At 34.7% G+C, this 19,773-nt stretch overlaps 1 protein-coding gene across 2 annotated transcripts; it reads right to left on the bottom strand.

The window, feature by feature from the left end:
* Window positions 1-8,291: 8,291 nt before the first annotated feature.
* LOC107039429 (post-GPI attachment to proteins factor 2-like) lies at window positions 8,292-15,502 on the bottom strand. Of its 2 annotated transcripts, none has more exons than XM_015259029.1 (5): window positions 15,414-15,502; window positions 14,448-14,774; window positions 12,017-12,284; window positions 11,675-11,872; window positions 8,292-10,782 (listed from the first exon to the last, which is right to left on the bottom strand). In XM_015259029.1, exons 2-5 carry the CDS (start codon window positions 14,646-14,648, stop codon window positions 10,649-10,651), a joined length of 801 nt encoding a protein of 266 aa, XP_015114515.1. In that variant the 5' UTR covers window positions 14,649-14,774; window positions 15,414-15,502; the 3' UTR covers window positions 8,292-10,648. The 2 variants fall into 2 exon arrangements, with proteins under 2 accessions (XP_015114515.1, XP_015114516.1); XM_015259030.1 differs by lacking the exon at window positions 15,414-15,502 and adding an exon at window positions 14,837-14,983.
* Between the last annotated feature and the right edge of the window lie 4,271 nt (window positions 15,503-19,773).

Raw genomic sequence — 19,773 nt, forward strand, 5'->3', positions numbered from 1 at the left:
AACTCGGGGAAAAGGAGAAGATATTATTATTCGGGTATTACTTCGCAGATGATATGGTAATACAGTTGGAGAAAGTTTCTCTCTCCCTTCATTGCGCTGTATTTGAGGCTTCTTTCTCTGGGAGATATCTCGTTACTCCATTCAGACTCAATCCTGCATATCTCGACATTCTTCTTCCTACTTGGGGATTTTTATGGTTTTTTTTTGGAACATTGCTCTCATTGGTTCTCATTCTTGGAGGATCGACGGTTGTGAGCAGTCGTGAATTCTTCGCGAGACTCAGCGAAGCAGTGGGGAATTGAGAGAAATCTTGGGAATGCAGTCGAAATTGTTGGACATTTCCGGGGGGTATTTAGGAGGATTTTCAGGTTTATTCTTTCTGGGATTTGGCACTTTTCAAGAGCAACGGGTGAGATATGAGGAGTTGAGGAGAGGAAGTGATGTTGGTCTCGATTGTCTATTGAATTTAACACTCCGTTGGTCGCTCAAAAGGGAGGGGCTACAGTCCATAAGTGAGTGACACCATGATTTCGAAATCAGTAGCGAAGCGGTGTAAACCGGGTTAAGTCAATTTTGACTTTTGGCCATTTTTTAATGAATATCTCGGAATCTAAGAAGAACAGCAAAATTTTGCTCAGGACCTTTTTTATAACCCTCAGTTGGCTCTGCAAAAAAGGTCATGACAAAAATTTTTGTATCCTTTTAGATTCCGAGATATTCGTCAAAAACTGACCAATAGTTAAAATCGACTTAAGGATGTTCGACACCCTTTTAGCAAAAATTGACGTTGTTTTCATTTTTCTGGCAAATTATCGATGGGAGTGACGTGAAAAAATATAACGATTTTGTGGTTTGTCATTCTTTAACGGCTCACGAACTTGCGTAGTGGTGCGATAATTTTCATGCGTTTTTTCTACAGCTTTGTGATTCTTTTTAAAAGTTTAGAGAAAACGCAGGAAAATGTTCGCACCACCTTAAAATTTCGTCAGTCATTAAATAATGACAAAACGCAAAAACGTTATATTTTTTCACGTCAATTCCATCATAAGTTTGCCAGAAAAATTAAAAAAACGTGAATTTTGGCAGAAAGGGTGTAGAACATCCTTAACCCGGTTTACCGCTTCGCTACTGAAATGAAGTCGAGTTCGGGTGATTTCAGTTATTTCGGGAAAAATACTTTCGGGGACTTCGAGCGTGACGGGAGGTAATTTCATGATTTCGGATGATTTCATTAATTCGAAATCAATGATTTCAGAAAAATAAAGTTAACGAATAATCGAGGTGGGGCAAAACGGGTTGTGTCAAATGATGAAAAACAAAACTGGCAATAACTGGCAAATAATAAAGAATTCGTTTGATTCCACTCCGTCAATGTTGAGCTAATAACGATGAAAAGCGGCCCATTTTACCACATTACTATGGCAGTGAGTACATCTTATTATCATCGTTGGCACGCGTGTCAGTTTCAAAATCACGAATTACGTGCACGGTTCGTAATACGCCAGTGCGCCACTGATTTCGGTGATTTCATTGATTTCAGACCATTTCACGTGATTTCGGACATGATTTCGAAAATGATTTCGGAGAGCTGAAATCACTTGATTTCAGTGATTTCGGGGATTTCACGTGACTTCGGAGTGCTTTTGGAATGATTTCATGCCAGAGTGGCGCCGTGATTTCGGGAGTGAGTAGCCCCTCGTGCAAAAGTTACGAATACCGTTGGTCGCGCCGTAAGCGCCGCGCCGCATCAGCCTAAATGGACCTAATGATAAATTCTGTAGCGAAGTGGTAAACTAGGATATATGCATTTTTTTTGAAAATTTTTCTATTGCTTGAATCGAAAATTCTCTCAAACGTGGTCAAATTTTTTAACTCTCCTGAAAAGGATCCATTTTTGCACTTATCCTAGTTTACCACTTCCCTAAGAATTTGAAATATCTAGGAAAAATCTGAAAGAAATCAAGAGTGATTAGATCGTATACTTGAAGAAGTCCCGCTTGATTTTATATATTCAGTGTTAGCCTTCATTATATATTCAAGCTCAAAGTTTCCATGTTTTTCTAAGAATTCGCCTTATGCACGGCACACGGCCCAGAGCTTCGGAATAAAAATTTGAAAATCTAACTACTTATGATAGGGCTGGATGTAAAATTTTTTCAAATTTTTCCGAGGCTTTATTGCAGTCTGATTTAAAAAAACGGAAAAAGTGCGGCGTGGCGCGCATAGCGCGACCGACGAAGTGTTAAGACAAATAATTAGATGCTATATTTTCGCCCAACTCATCAATGGATTCTGCATAACAACTGCTCTCGTCGATCCATCACTATTCCACCTGAAAATAATTTTTCCACACTCGACAATTCATAACTATGGACAGATATCTAGTGCTAAAATGAGATCATGAATGTTCCAGGAATCTGAAGACTGTCAGGACGCATATCACCCCTTCCGTCACAATCCTCGAGTCATCGACATCGACAATCCAAGATTGGTATGACATCACAGTGCATGCTCGGCGGCTTCTGAGAAAACTGCTATTCCTTTTATCTATTGCGTTAGTTGCTAATGTTAAACGGAGAAAAAAATAAACGAGAAACTATGAGCAAAATGAAATAAAAGTTACTAAATGTGCCATAAAAATAATTGAAAATGCGTTAGAATTACTCGTTGAATTTCTGATAAAATAGAATAATTTTTTCCGTAGAAAGTACAATTCTACCCCTCTGTGGTGAGTCTAGACTGAGACTAATTGACAAATTTCCAATGACGAATTTCAAGAAGTGTATTGGAAATTTCAGCCAAAAGTTTTTAACAGTGAAGAGTGTTCATTTCGCCCCACCGTCCTCAATCTCCATTATCCTTCGTCTTGAATTTTCTCCTCAATTTCAGATAAAAATTGTTTAAATACATTAACATCCTCCGATTACTGCCATTAACAGATAAATAGTGTTAGGCCCTAAAACATTCGGAAGGATCTGACTGTCGTTTTAAGTTGGAAAACTGGAACATTTGTTGTGAAATTAATGATAATTGAAATAATTGAAAATTCAAGAATATATTTCCCTACATTTTTCTGAATTTCCAATGACTTCTGAATTCTGGGTTCCCACTTTTCGTAAAATTCCAATGACAAAACTCCTTGATATATCAGTCGAATTATAACCTAATGAAAATTTCTGAGAAGTATGTCGGAAATTTCAGCCAAAAGTTTCGAAAAGTGAAGTTTGTGCATTTTGCCGCACCCTCTGCTTTATCTTCTATCTTTCGCCTCGACTGTTTTCCTCAATTTCAGGTAAAAATTCCTAAAATACATTTTCACTCGCGGACTATCTCCATCGTCCATTCGAATAGATTAAGGTCCTAAAATATTGAAAAGAATTTGGCTGAAAGAGAAAAACATTGTTTAGGAGTAAAAATAGCTCTTGCCACAAACATTCCCAAGAATTATCTAACTTGCCCGAACGTTTAAAAGTAAAATAGAACTCAAATTTTGAAGATTAAAATCTGAAATAGATTCTAAACGGAAGTTAATATAAATAGAAACACTCTGAAAACACCACTCAAAACAACATAGTCTTATAAGAAAATTAGAGTAAAAATTAAAATCTAGAAAAATTCTTGAAAAATCTGGAAAAAATAAGAATTCTATGCAAATTATGAAAATTATCATCAGTGCCAATCTTTTGCAATAGATAATTTATGTTTCTGGGCACCCCGAAATGGCGCATTATGTGAACCTAGTCAAACCAGAGACTATTGTTCCAAATAGTACATTAGAGCACTAGGGCACAAATTCCTCGCCTTCGGCTCGGCCTGCAAACTTCACATTCGTCGAAAACAAAATTTATGCTGGAGTGGTCTATACAATACTGCGCATGCGCAGTGTGCGATAAACGAGACGTATTGCACGGTGTGACATAAAAATAATTGAAATATAAATTTGATGGATTCATTTATCACATTCATCAAATTTAGAATTCATATTAAACGTTTTCTATGATGAATAATTATTTTTTTCGACATTTCAAATAATTTATTCCTCATTACTCTCAACGACTCAACTAGAGTCTATTCATACTACCTTAAGGATGTATTACACCCTTTTCGTCAAAACTCACATTTTTTTTCAATTTTTCTGGCAAATTATTGATGGGATTGACGCGAAATAATATTCCGTTTTTGCGTTTTATCTTACTTAATGACTCACGAAATTTCATGATCGTGCAATAATTTTCCTGCGTTTTTTCTAAAACTTTTCGGAAATTCACAAAACTTTAGAAAAAATGCAGGAAAATGATTGCGCTACCATGATACTTCGTGCGTCAATCAATAATGATAAAACGCAAAAACGGTATATTATTTTGCGTCAATCCGATCAATAATTTGCCAGAAAATTTCCAAAAACGTGAATTTTGGCCGAAAGGGTGTAGTACATCATTAAGCCTGTTCGGCATCCAATCGAGGAAAAAAATGCGACAAGAATGGACATGATCCTTAGAGATCAGTTTTTTTTTTAGGTTTCAGAGGGAAAATTGGAACATTTTCTGCATAACAAATGACATCAAACAACAAGTTATTCTTGATTTACACTTTATTATACAATGGTAGAATTGTACAAGCGTAATCAAACATACCGAATGTCTTTTAAAAGTAATGTGTGTGTGTTTAAAATTCTCCAATAATTTCAAAATTACCTCATTACAGAGTAATACCTAGGTGCAAGTAAATTGGCGGTGAAGAATTCAAAACTAATCGAGATATCATTAACTAAAATCACTCGGTCTTATCAATATCAATGAATCCCTCCAATCAAAAATTCTCTCACACCTCTGACATGATCATCCATCTCTCAATTACCATAATATTGTTTACCCAGAAGTCTTTCACCCTCCCCCAGCTCTCACTGTTATCCGGGCCTTTATTAAGGTCAACCGAGGGCAATTGCACCCAAGCACATGAAAAAGTGCCGACGTCAATAAAAAGAAAAATGAATAAGCAAGTCGAGATGTATTGCACAGAAAAAAATGTGACATAAAATTAAATCGGCGATAAATTGTGAAATTTGTTCTGTCCTTATTGAACTAGTCATTGTCTTTCCTTGGAAGCCAAGCTCATTGAATTACACGTCTATAAACATTTTATTCTCAAAACCCTTATCCAACACACAATTGATTATCGAAGACTTTGAATTGTTCAGTATTAAGGGTCCAGCACAACTGGACAATCTGCGTAATTTTCGATTCATTTTGACAGATATGTTTATCACTTTTCAGAGCAGACTCTTCCATCAAATGAATTTTCAAACAACGAATACAGCAGGTGATATCGTCTGAAAAAATCGTATTGAAATTTTCTATACGGTTTGCGTACAGAAATTCTATAGGATTTCCGTATATGATATTCGGATATTTCTATACGAATATTTTCTATACGAATTATTTCTATGCATAAATTTTTACATAAATTTTTGTTTTCATATGAAAGATGTCTAAACGCTCCAGAGAAAAACCGAGAAATGTCGCAACTCCATACGAAATATTTCTATACACGTGGCAGTGGGTCGTATAGAATCAAATCTATAGAAATCGTATAGAAATAATTTGCATAAAAAATATCCGTAGAGAAATGTTCGAATATCATATACGAAAATCCTACAGAAGATCTATACGCAATCCGTATAAAAAAATTCTATACGATTTTTTCATACGCAAAATATTGAGAACTTGCATGAAGTTCAGTTCTTTCTAGTTTTTCTTCTCGCGCAGTCTTTATGCCATATGGATATAGTGAAACAGAATAAATTATGGAGAAATATTGTTTGATGTGTGATGATAATTAATTGAAGATCAGTTGTTTTTTAAATAATTGTTTGATCGTGACGTCACAAGAACGGTCAGGTAACGCTTCATTGGCCGAGAGTGCAGAAAGTGGGGAGTTGGGGTCCTCCATTGGCTGTGGCGGACGTTAAGTTTGAGTTAGGTCAGCTCGAACCATCCATGTGACGTCATATACTATTCCAAAGCCTTTGAAATTTTCAACTTTCATCAATTGAATATTACGTAATAAGCAATAATTCGAAGTTTTGTGAATGAAAAATGAATTATTCGGGTCACAAACTTCACCTAGCCTTTTCGACTGGAACTCCATAAGAATTCTTTTGGAGTTCTATTAGAATTTTGTGTAAACATTCTATTTGTTTTTACGCAAATTGTATTAGGAATTAGTACCTTTCCGTGCCTTTTCAAATAGATATTTGTTTATAGAAAAGAGTCTACAGATGTTGATTTTTCTGTATGATTCATTGTGTGGCAAACAAATGGAAATACAGCGGAAAAAACTTGAAAAATTTATTCCCAAGAATATATGTGGGAAAATAAAAATCCATTTACTTATTTCAGTCAAATATTTCCTAACAAAATAATAGGAAAGTTGAAGAATCTCCAATAGAATAGAATTTTTAAGGGAAAACGAAACCGTTGTGTTTAAATTAATTTTAGAATTGTGTTTTCTCCTACAATTATTAATTTTTATTTATGAAACTACTTTATCGACCCGATCATTGCATTGTTGGGTCAATGAAGTAGTTGCATAAATAAAAAATAATAATTGCCGAAAAAAGCACAATTCTGAAACTTCATATAGACACAGGGGCTCCGTTTCCCCTTAAAAGGAATTCTAATAGAACCCTAAAAGGATTCTTATAGAGTTCCAGTAGCACTTGAATAGAATTCCTTGAAGAAAGCGCCAGGATTTTCAATTAAATTTCTTCATTTGTGTAAAAAAATCATGCAAGTCCCCAATTCTCTAAAATTCCCACACACTCTCTCTCATCCTTCCTCAACATAATCATAATGTATGTAATCATAACGTCATCGTGCCGAATGGCAAAATAAATTGAGTATGGAGCTTTGTAAAGTGGGTGTCAAGGACACAGGTAAACATTTAACGAAATAATTTAAGAGTAAAGCGAAAATAATTTGAGCGTTCGAAGGAAGATCTCAAGCAAAGAAGGGGGGGGAACACATAGAATGGCACTTTGACGTGACAATTATTGACAGTACTTTGCCTTTTTACATTGTAAAATACACCCTTGAGAATTAATGCCGCACTGAGCCAATTGATAACGACTAGATGCGTGACACACTCAACACTTGGCACTTAATAACACGTCTGTTATCAGTAGTTTGATCCTTTTTGTTTGTCAACATCTGGCACTGTCATCACTCACATTTGCCTCACTTTGGAATTACTCCGGCATCTTTATATAATCCTCAATATTATCATAATAGGCATGAAAAATGTTGAGTTTTGTTCCTCAAACAGTGAGAAAAGAATACAAAATTATTTTACATCTCATGATTTTCAAAGAACTTCCCTCGAAATATCGAAACCCGTCTTCGTTTAAATGTTTTTTGACCGTTGTAATTATTTCAAAAATCAGATGACAACCGGTTGGCAGGAACCAACCAGTAATTTTATAGAAGTTGAAATGAAGTTGAAGTTGAAGAATTTTTTGCAATCGCCCAATGTTTCATCCTCCAGGGAAGACCTCATCAGGGGCTTCTTTATTATTCCAATGTTCTAAATCATTACAAATCAAATCAATTATAAACCGGAAAAACCTGGTTTTCTAACTCATAAAATGTAAAAATGTTGATACCTACAAATTACAGTAGAGAACATATCTCTATATTGGAAAAATCCAAATCGTCTTCCGGTGATAAAAATTTGGTACTTAAAATTAAGTCTCCGAAATTAAGGGTCATGAGGGTCAGAATAAGGATTATGAGGGTGAGAATAAGGATCACGAGGGTCAGAATAAGGCTCACAAGGGTCAGAATAAGGATCACGAGGGTCAGAATAAGGCTCACAAGGGTTAGAATAGGGATCACGAGGGTTAGATTAATGGTCGCAACGGTCGGATTAAGGGTTATGTGGAACAGATTAAGGGTCACAGGGGTCGGATTAGGGGTCGCAAGGGTCCAAATAAGGGACATGGGGGTCAAACACCAAGGGTCAGAAACTAAGAGACACCAGGGTCAAAATAAGGGTCACGAGGGTTATAATGAGGGTCAGATTAAGGATCGAAATGAGGGTCACAAGGTTTACATTAAAGATCACAAAGGTCAGATTTAGGGTCGAAGTAAGGGCCATGGGGGTCAGAAACTAAGGGTCGCAAGGGTCAAAATAAGGGTCTTAATATCTTTCCATATTGTAAAAATTCAAATCGAGTTTTGGTGATGAAAATTTGGTCCTCGAAATTAAGACTCCAAAATTAAGGATCAGAAGTGAAGGGTCAAAATAAGGGGCACGAGGGTCAGTCACAAAGGTCAAAATAAGGTTCATGGGGGTTGGCGAGGGAAGCGAGTAGGGGGCGTAGCCCCATAGCCATTGTATAAAAATATTCGTCGAGTGAGGGGTTACGTGCGGCAGCGCACATGTCGGTAAAAAACATTTGAATTAACAAATATATATAGCAATTCATATTCCTGGACTAATTTTCGAAACCACCCGCACTCAACATCGGCAAATAAAATTGAAATATTGAAAATAAATAAATAAATAAAACAAGTATTTCAACTTCTTTTCTACTTCTATAATATTTATGAAGACCGCCTAGACCAACCGGTTGTCATCTGATTTTTGAAAATCCATCTTCGTTTTGAATTTATATTTGAGAGAAATCTTTACTCATAGCCCAACAACTTTCTCACTTGTTCCACGCAAACCCCAATTCAGTTAAAATTAATTATATCTCTAATTTTTCGATCTGAATATATTATATCTCTCTACAGTAGGACAGTTAAAATCCTAAGATTGTTACAGAGTATTCTTCCAGAGACATACGAATTCTTAAAAATCAGACATCGATAAATCGAATCTTCGTATATCTCGAGTATCTTATTAATAAATTCCTAAAAACGGAAAATACAATAGGTTCCTTTGATGCGCGAGCACAAACTTGAGTTGGAAAAACACCTGTCCATTAACGAAAATGCAATACGTAATTTATTGAACAATTTTATCCCCTAGTTGCCAATCTCTAAAATTAATTTATCATTCATGATATCCTAGAGATATTAACAGCAGATAAATTTACAATTTTCATTTCGAGGAGCTGCGGATAAAAATTGGACTAGACTGTATAAGTAAATCGACTAGATTCCCTCAACTCGTACTTGCACTGAGAGAAAGGCGAGCGTGGTCTCAAACAAGTTTTGTTTGAACAAAAAATATTGCAAGTGGAAAATCGCCAAGATAGGAGCTATTTAATTTAAACATACGAAAGTTTTAAATTGAATGATTGCTCTGCCTTCCACAATAAAATATTTGACTCAAGGGGCGGATCATTCACGTGTAATTGTGTCGTTTCAGGATGAAAACAGGATTGTTAACATATCACCATTATCATCCTATTTAGAAATTAATTGTTTATCTTCTCGCATTAGCATGAGTAGTGTTTGACATTAAATCTTTTTCTCCATGTCTTTTCTACTAGGCGACATTTCAGCTAAATACACCACGAACAAATGATATTTTTAGGAAATCTATCCCAAAATTTCTTAAAACATCTACGATCCCCCACAATATTCGTGCTTGTGAATTTTCAATTCGTCCACACATGTATGCAAACCGTCAAAATAACATGAGGAATTATAAATTATAATTGAATTATTAGTCTTTCACAAATTGTCACTAGAAAAGATAATTTTATGCTTTGCATCATATTAATTCAGTAGCGAAGCGGTAAAATGGTTCACGTCGATTTTGGCTATTGCTTAGTCTTCAATGAATATCTCGGAATCTAAGGCAGATAGCGGAATTTTTGTTATAACCTTTTTAGTGGAGCAACTTGAGAGCTATAAACAAGCTTATAATGAAAATTTCGCTATCTCCCTTAGATTCGGAGATATTCCTGGAAAACTCAGTTAGGAGCTAAGTCGACTTAAATCGTTTTATCGCTTTGAATTACTGATGCGTTAGTTGAAATGCTAACTAACGCTGAGTTCGGTAACGTTTATCTATAAAATGCAAGGAGAAAAAAATAATAAAAATTGAATGATTTCCGCTAATTATTACAAATGTAGCGATTGAAATAAAATTAATTGGCGTGTCGTAGTTGAAAATTGAGATTTAAATGTCGTAGTTAAAACATCGTAGTTAAATAGCCGCCTAGTTCAACAAACGTGCCACCGTACCTGAAATTCGATTTTTTTCTTGCATAGAAAGTTATTTTTTGAAACAACTAAATCTATTTTGCAGCAAACATTTTGCATCTCGGGACACTTCAACTAGTGATTTTTTTTTTTCAAATGAGACTTGTTTGAGAACATTTTTTTTCCTCTCAGTATACTATTGCCCCTCAAAAAATCGAATTTACAAAATCCAGTGAGCTACATTGAAACGCTTCAACGTAGTCACCCACTCTCGAATCTCGACCACTCCGTTAAATACCTATTAATCTAGAGGATTACAACAACGCAAGGCCTTATCACATGTCATCTGACAAGTGCCCAGTGCCACTGATTCAATCTCAATTAAATTCGTTTAAATCTCTTTGTTACATTCAGGGTAGATTGACTGCTGCAATTATTGGCAATAGGCACTTTGAAGATGATGATAAACAACGCGAAGTATTATAAATCGTTTAATCAACTTTAACCGCAGGTATTCCACAACCTACGACCAGTCGTTCCTTCGGAAAATCGAGAATTACTGTCGCATGAAATCCCATGTTTGCTGAGGCTATTATGTATTCGCATAATGAGAACCAGCTGAATGCTGTGTGAGAAAATAACATTTTTATTTAATTTCCAAAGTGCTTAAAAATGAAATATTTCTGCGCCATTTTATGGTCATATGAGCAACGAACGAATGATGTAAAGATAAAAAGATGAGAAATTCATCTACAAATTTTTGTAGAATCCTTTGGATGAACTGAGTGAACAATTAATGATTTATTGACTACACTGTTCGGAGAAAATTGAAATTTCATGAACAATTGACTATTCATTTTCAGAGAAGTGGAATTGAATTTAGTTTAGGGGAAACAAAATCGTGAAATTTCAAATGTCACTGAAAAGTCAATGAAATTTCAATTTTTTGAGCAGCACGAAATGCAAATTTTTCGCTTTGGTAGAATTTTCGGGTAAAACAGGAGTATTCTGTACCAAATTATGCTCAATTTTCAATGAATTAAAACTTGAAAAAATATATTTGCCTAAATTTTTCATTAATTATCAATAAATAATTGAACTGGCATTTAAAACTTCCATTAATTTCTCCATAAAATTTTGAATTTTATCCCTCTAACCTCTAGTAGAACTATAATGCGATGAAAATTTCCAAGAAGTATATTCGTATACGTAAATATTAAGTCTTAATTCCTCTGTAATTTTATCAGAATTAACAAAACCACTTTCACATTTATTAAAATACATCCAAAGCACCGAAATTCAATCTTTTAATGCATTTCCCAACAGGGCAACTTTATTCTACAGCTGATGCGATAAGAGTTCAGACAATTCACAAAACGTAAAAGCCAAGAAGGACTCGACATTGAACTAAATACAACAGTCACCATCAGTCAATGGTTCCTGCGACCACAAAATGGCTCAGTGATTTTACTTATCTTCTATATAAATTGACTTTGTGATTTTTAAAGTGGACTTACCCAAATCATGACACAGTAATCGATGCTTCAGGAAGAAAATAATGAGCCCAACAGTGCTAACAAGACTGGTGACAAACAGCTTCTCCTTATAATGTAGACTTTGTGCAGTTGGTGTCACCAAGCGTCCCAACTTGACAGCAGCCAGCATGTACATCAGTGAACTGACCATGAAGATGATGAAGATTTTTTCATGGGCATCTGCAAAGTGGCATAAACTTATCAATAAGGCTAATTGAATCAGGCCCATGTCAGTGACAATTCTGTTATCACAACCACTTCTTAATTGTCGCTCGAGGTCTCAAGATTGAAATTCTTCCCCATAAAATATTTTCATTGACTCACAGTAATTCTCGCGATTTGAGATGTATGTTACACCACAGAGTGACGCTATTTCAGCGATGTTGAGCCAGAAACAGAGGTTGAGGAGTCTGCATCCCAGTACTTTCGTTGGCAGATGTTCAAGTGCTGTGAGAATTTTACGGTAAAACGAGTGATAGACAATTGCTATGACGAGTCTGGGTCCGATGTGGAGGGCTATGCTGACTCGCCAGAGGTACCTCTGGGGGGAGACTCCAGTTATCGCTGATATTGAGGGCAGCACGTTGTAAACCTGAAAGACAGGGCCAGATTATTTTTGGATGGACACGTGGAAACGTAAATAAAATCATCGAGAATCTTCCCATTTTCTTATTTTTCTCAAGCTCCAGAATAAATAAATGAGACAAAATTAATATTATGGTGGATTAGTCAGGAGTTTGATTTAATATGTATTGACTTCAGGATATGAGAGTATTAAATTTTTTTTTCATTTGAATTTTTTCCAACATTTGTAATTGTGCATCAGAGGTTTCATTCAATGGAAGATTCTAATCTTGCCATGATTTCATCATCCAATTTTTTCTATATCTGACCTTATATTCCATTTTTAACTCAGACAGAAAAAAGGTGATTTTTAAAAATTTATGACGTAATAAATAAGTGGGTATTATTCAAAATGAAGAGCTTTTTCGATCACTAATTGCTGAACCATGAATTTCTTATACTAGAAATCATTTTGCCAGGTTCTTAATGGGTTCGTTTATATGTAGAGTGTTATCTTGGTCAAGTTTCATAATTTTATAAGGGGTGGGATACAAAATATCGAAACTCGAGTGGATAAACATGTGATGAATTACTGTTGTATTTGGAAATGTAATTACATTGAACTCTGGGTGAAAAATTTCATGATTTAAAATCTCCAAAACTAGGGGAGAGTAGGGCGATGCGGAACACTTGAGATCCATTTTCATTCTTGATACCTTCGTTTATGAATAAAGTTACACTGTTGGAAGCTTTTTGAAATTCCAATAATAAATTTGAGATTAAATCAGCATGAATTTTAACCATTAAAAAAAAATTAAATACTCCAGAAATTAACTGTTTTTTCAATGACAATATCAAAAAAAATTTCATGTAAATTAGTTCGTATTGAGAATTTCAAGATTTTTTACTTGAAATTTCAAGAGTAATTTCCTATTTGTATTTCTAAATGTATGTAAACGCCCACGTTGTCCCACCTTCCAATATTATTTGAAGAATGATTAAACAAGTGAATGCATTGGATAATACTCTATATCAGAGGAGTATTTACACAATTATGACAATAATGGTTCAATAATGTAATCGACGTAAAATTTCTGTTTGCCCTTAGGGGATGTGTATTTCAGGGGGTTAGGGGGTATAATAAAACGCATTCTGTCTATCTATCTACTATCCTACGTGAATTTCCGATAAAAGGTCACATTAAAACTAACGATTTGAAAATTCACACTACTGTTGAACCTAATCATTCCCTTTCGCGAAGTTGAAAACACATTATTATGGCATTCAAATATCTTGGAATGCCACCCAACACAAACAAAATTAAACCACGTTATCACACGACTTTACTCACTCGACAATGCGTCGCATTTATATCTTACTGTTGAAATATGTATGCAGTAACCAACAGATTAACAAGGTGACGAGTGGTTATAATTTTATAAGGGATGTGGGACAAAATACAGAAACTCGAGTGAGTAAAAATGTGATGGATTACTGTTATTTTTGAAAATGTCATGCAATTGAACTCTGCTTGGAAAATGTAATGACTCAAAATCTGCAAATCTAGGAGAAAGTGGAGTGAAGTGGAACACTCAAGATCTATTTTCATTCTTGATACCTTTGTTTATAAACAAACTTACACTGTTAAAAACTTTTCAAAATTTCAATAGTAAAGCCATTTCAATGTTCATTATGCTCAATTAGACTGCAATTTAACATTAAATCGTTAATTTAATTTCTTATTCATCTTGAAAATTGAACAAACAATAGAATTTTTCGTGTTAAACAATTGTTAACATTTCAATGACAGCATGAATTTTAACCACATTAAAAAAATCAATACTTCAGAAATTAAGTATTTTCTCAGTGGCAATATCAAGAATTGCAAAATTTTTTTAAATAATAACTAAACAAATGAAGGAACTGAATAAAGCTCTACGAGAACTCTCTACACAATTATGACTATAATGTTTCAATAATGTAATCGACGTAAACTTTCTGTTTGCCCTCAGGGGATCTGTATCTCCGGGTACAATAAAACCCATTTTATCTATCTACCTACTATCGTACGTGAATTTACGATAAAAATTCACTTTAAAACTAACGATCTGAAGATTCCCACTATCATTAAACCTAATCGTTCACCCACCAGAAATGAAATTTAACCATGTTATCACACGACTTTACTCACTCGACAATGCGTCTCATGTATGTCATCCTGTTGGAATATGTATGCAGTAACGAAACAGATTAACAACGTGACGAGTGGTAAACAGGCGGTAGCAATGCACACTTTTCTGAACGATACAGCAAGATGCACAGAGCTCTTGTCATTGCCAGCATCACTGAGCTCCATTGTTTCATTCGAGGTTTTATCACTGCTCGACATCATGCAGTATTTATAAACATGTTCTGGACGAACTCAGTCACACAAAAAATATTCATTCACAGATATTCTAGGGGTGTGACAGTCCTGTCATCACGTGCCAGGCACATTTTTAGTTCCCTGAGAATAAATCTGGAATAGAAAAAAAAAATCGATGAAACGTTAGAACGATTCTGGGAGGGAAACTACTCAACTCTCTACAGATTTTACGCCACAGTACGAGGATGATTTATATGAGCTTCGAATCCGTTTCGAGAGTTGCACTTCTGTTATCATGGAGCAATAAAAAACAGTATAATATTTTCTTTCTTTATCAAACTCCGATGTTCGATAAAAACCATTCGGCATCGTCAAAATGAAATCAACATCACTCTCAATGTCACAATCTGTGAATAAAACTCGACATTTCAGCATTGATTTTTCAACACAATCTCAACTATTAATAGACAACAACATCACAAATTTTTGGCAAACTCCGTTTTACCCCAAAAGTTAATTTCCTCACAGTTGATAGAAAAAACTCAAAATAATTGTCGCTCGATCCATTGACCCCGTGAACGAGAATCCTTGACACTGGAATTTGTCACAAAAGAACTCGTTAAACAACAGATGCTCCGAATTAAAAATAAACGCTAAAACTCTCACTCCAAATGAAGATGTAAACACTCGAGATTTTCACGCTGAGACACGCAGACGAGAGAATTACCGAGAAATGAAGGCACCAAAAAATGATTGATTTTTCTTAATGTTTGAGGGTATGTTGTAACGTACCGTCTCTGCAACCCCCATCTGGGTATCATCGACGCGTTGTGGGGTTTTCTCTGGCTATCACTTGGGTCAATCCCGCGCACATTGGCGCACATGGAAGTGCGCACGCACCGGAAAAGGGGAGAACCGGGAGAACCGAGGGACAACACTGTCTGCAGTCTCTATATATGCAGCTTTTTTATTCCGCGACATCCTCCATGCGCTGTTGAAGGATCACGTGACTCGACGGAGTATGAGAATGTCGAGAAGGTAGATTTCTGTCGACAATTCAATACCGAAGGGGAGGGGCAGGGGAAAGAGCGCCCCTGTTTCGAACATTTTTTGCTTTTTTTTTAAGGATGTTCTACACCCTTTCTGCTAAAATTCACGTTTTTTTAATTTTTCTGGCAAACTTATGATGGAATTGACGTGAAAAAATATAACGTTTTTGCGTTTTGTCATTATTTAATGTCTGACGAAATTTTAAGGTGGTGCGAACATTTTCCTGCGTTTTCTCTAAACTTTTAAAAAGAATCACAAAACTGTAGAAAAAACGCATGAAAATTATCGCACCACTACGCAACTTCGTGAGCCATTAAAGAATGACAAACCACAAAATCGTAATATTTTTTCACGTCACTCCCATCGATAATTTGCCAGAAAAATGAAAACAACGTCAATTTTGGCTAAAAGGGTGTCGAACATCCTTAAGTGTTAATATAATTTTTTATTTATTAGGTCCAGATGGACACCCTCCCGGGTTTTTACATTTTGTTCCCTTCCCATTGCCCTGTAAAATATACTCGTGAATACAAACATGTTACATATTAGAGAAAATGGATATACATTTACATGTAAAAATGTTAAAAATGCATATACTTTTTACATTTTTTACATTTTGACATTCTTATACACTAGATCTGTGCGCGCGCTTTCGCGCGCGCTTATCTATTTGTTGTGGAAATGGAGAAATTGAATTTATTAAACTCCACATACTCATAGTTGTTTTATAAATATTGATAATGAGTTAAAGAGAATTAAGAGAAGGAAGAGTGAAACATCAATGAATAATTTTTAATCTTCGATTAATTCTTTGTTTTTGGCTTTTTAAAATAATCTGATTAAAATCTGTAATTGTTGAAAAATGAGGGGAGGGTTATGAATTGATTGCCTAGAAAACTGAGAAAATTTCTTACATTCTTTGGAAAATTCCACAGTTTTCCAGAGCAGCAGTAGATCTTCACAAAATTTTCTCGAATTATTTGGGAAACCAAAGAATTTTCATAAATTTTGTAGAGTTTAGAATTTATGTATGAAAATCTGAGAAGCAAGAATTGATCATTTTTGCGCATGATAGATAGAAAAACTTAAAATTTGGGAAGTGAAGAATAATTGGTGAGTTAAAAACATTTCGAAATACTATGTTTTTTCTCATGATCAACAATTAGGCAATTTAGATGTTTTAATATAAAGATATATTAAATATAGATATAAAACTTCACACATGAAAAAATGAACAATATGACGCAGAAAAAAATTTTGGCATTTGAACCATTTGAAAATACCGAGGATTTTTTTCAGCGATTACTTTACGTAACTCATTAACCAATCAGAACTGAGGATTAGTGGTCCGGTAGTGTCGAGATATTTCGATATAAAACAACTTCACGTTTCTTTCATCTTTAGTAAATAGGATCTCAATATCCAGCTAAAAAAGACTTGAAAGATTAATCAATATTAACATTTAACTTTTATTTTTTAACTACTAAACGGCGTTCAGGCTCTCATTCTCAACTTTTTACATCGAAATCTTTGAACTGGTAGTGAGAAATTGAGTATATTGTGTTACTAGTGCGTAAAGTGCCACTTTTTCGCACGCACCTGTAACACATCCTGTTTTTGCGATACCTGCCGAGTTCACTGTTCAGAACGATAGTGGGGGTAATGTGGTTGTTTTTGTGCAAGAGTGCGTAAAATTCCAAAGCTTCGCTGTACGCAATCGAAATTCCCTTTTCGCACGCTCGTAAACAGACCGATTTATAGCTCTTATTCAAATCTATAAATAAGTAATCAAATCAATTTTTGGAAATTTCAATAATAAATGCATCTGAATATTCAATATGACAATAATTTAATACTGAAAATTTAATACTTTAATGGCGAAACGTGTAAGGGAAAAGTATGTTAAATATTAGCTCTGAATGCTAGTTATTGTGCAGAGAAAATTACAATTGTTTAATTAAATTTATAGTTGTTAGTTGTTTATAGTTTATACTTTTGCAATTAGTATGAAACGACGTTTCAGTTTTCAACGACAGCGACTTTTCAATTATTTTATGAATCTTATATATACAGTGCACATCCTATTTTAGCTGTTTTTATTCCTGTTTCTTACGCGGTTAAAAATTGCGAAATTTTCTTTCTTCCATTGCATTTTCTACTAGAATTGTGATTTAAAAATCAAACTCAAACTGACGGATAATGTTCAAGAGATGTTTATCAACAAGTGGAATCAGCTCCTAGCTGAATTTCCGACGAATACCTATAAATACCTCTACTAGAGGTAACAAAATTTTTTGTCGAAATCTTTTTATAGCTCTTACTCAGCTCCATAAAAAAGTAATTAAGACAACTTAGCTGCCTCTCAGATTAAGAGGTATTCCTGGAACACTCAACTGCACCCAGAGAAATGGTTAATTTGATTTTAATAGACATCATTTGGATCAAATAAATGGGTTTGTTCGAATAGCTCGGAATGAACCTTCGATCCCAACGTGAACTCAATTTTTACTCGGGTTTTATTCATTTCAAAGGGATAGTTTATTTGATTCGAATGATTCATTTGTTCCAAATGAATCATTTATTCCACATAATGAAACCATCTTCATTGAAATAAAAACTTGAGTTGCCAATTTCTCGCAAGAATATTATTGAAATGAATCGAAGAAATATCCAATGATTTTTTCACGATGAAAAAAAAAATTGTAAAATCATCTCCACGAATTGAAATAATTCCTTTAATTATTACGACCAATCTCAGAATTACTCTCATCTCTTTTAAGGATAATCGGGCGAGGAGTAGGATATTCAAAAAATGCAGCCAATTTTATGCATATTTTACCACATACTATTGAATTCATTTAGACATTGTTTGCAAAATTTGAGAAACCCCGGAAACAGGACAACAACAAAAATGATGTTTAAAGTTGCTGCTTATGCATGAGGATGGTCCACTTCAAATGGATAGTTTATTTGATTCGAGTGATTCATTCATTACAAATGAATCATTTATTCCACATAATCAAAACATCTTCATTGAAATAAANAAAAAAAAATTGTAAAATCATCTCCACGAATTGAAATAATTCCTTTAATTATTACGACCAATCCCAGAATTACTCTCATCTCTTTTAAGGATAATCGGGCGAGGAGTAGGATATTCAAAAAACGCAGCCAATTTTATGCAGATTTTTTCACACACTATTGAATCCATTTAGACACCGTTTGCAAAATTTGAGAAACCCCGTAAGTAGGGCAACGACAAAAATGATTTTTAAAGTTGCTGCTTATACATGAGGCTGAATAGATCACCGATAATTTCAATATTTTTTCCACATTGCCGACTGGTCGATAATGTAGGGGAAATGCACGAGTTATCGATGCTCCTTTAACCTCATGTACAAGCAGCAACTTTAAAAATCATTTTTCTTGTTGACCTGCCTCCGGTGTTTCTCAAATTTTGCACACGGTCTCTAAATGGATTCAATAATGTGTGAAAAAATCTCCATAAAATTGGCTGCATCTTTTGAATATCCCACTACCCGCCCCATTATCCTTAAGGGGTAACAGAAGGCCACTGTTTCCCTGAAATTTTCAAAACAAATTTCCGGCGCAAAGTAATTAATATTTTTGGCATGCAAAGCACATTGATCTTCATCATTGCCTCCTGGAGATTAATGTGCTTTGATTTGTAATAATATCGATAACTTTCGGCAAGAAATTTGTTTAAAAATTTGGAAAATTAAGGGCATTCTGTTACCCCTTAAGAGGCAATGGAGCTTACCATCGGAGTAGAAATCAGATTCCAAGTTGTTTCGTCATCCGACGACTATTTACCAAAACCCAAATTCCTACATCATCAATAATCTTGGTCTCTATAGCGTAAGAATTTGGATTTTACTAAACAGTCGTCTGACGACGAATAAACTTGGAATGCAGTTTCTACTCCGATGGTACGTTCCATTGCCTCTTAAATAAAAGAAATCGTTAATAACGATTTCTAAAGTCTCGACAAATAAAATAATTGGTACCCAATTGAGAGATCCAAGTGAAATAATACTCGAATTATTCAGATCCTCATTTCAATTGAACGTGAGTATCTCCT

This window comes from Diachasma alloeum, unplaced genomic scaffold (genome assembly GCF_001412515.2).
Source record: "Diachasma alloeum isolate Michigan unplaced genomic scaffold, Dall2.0 Dall_scaffold_00299, whole genome shotgun sequence".
Classification (NCBI taxonomy): Eukaryota; Metazoa; Arthropoda; class Insecta; order Hymenoptera; family Braconidae; genus Diachasma; species Diachasma alloeum.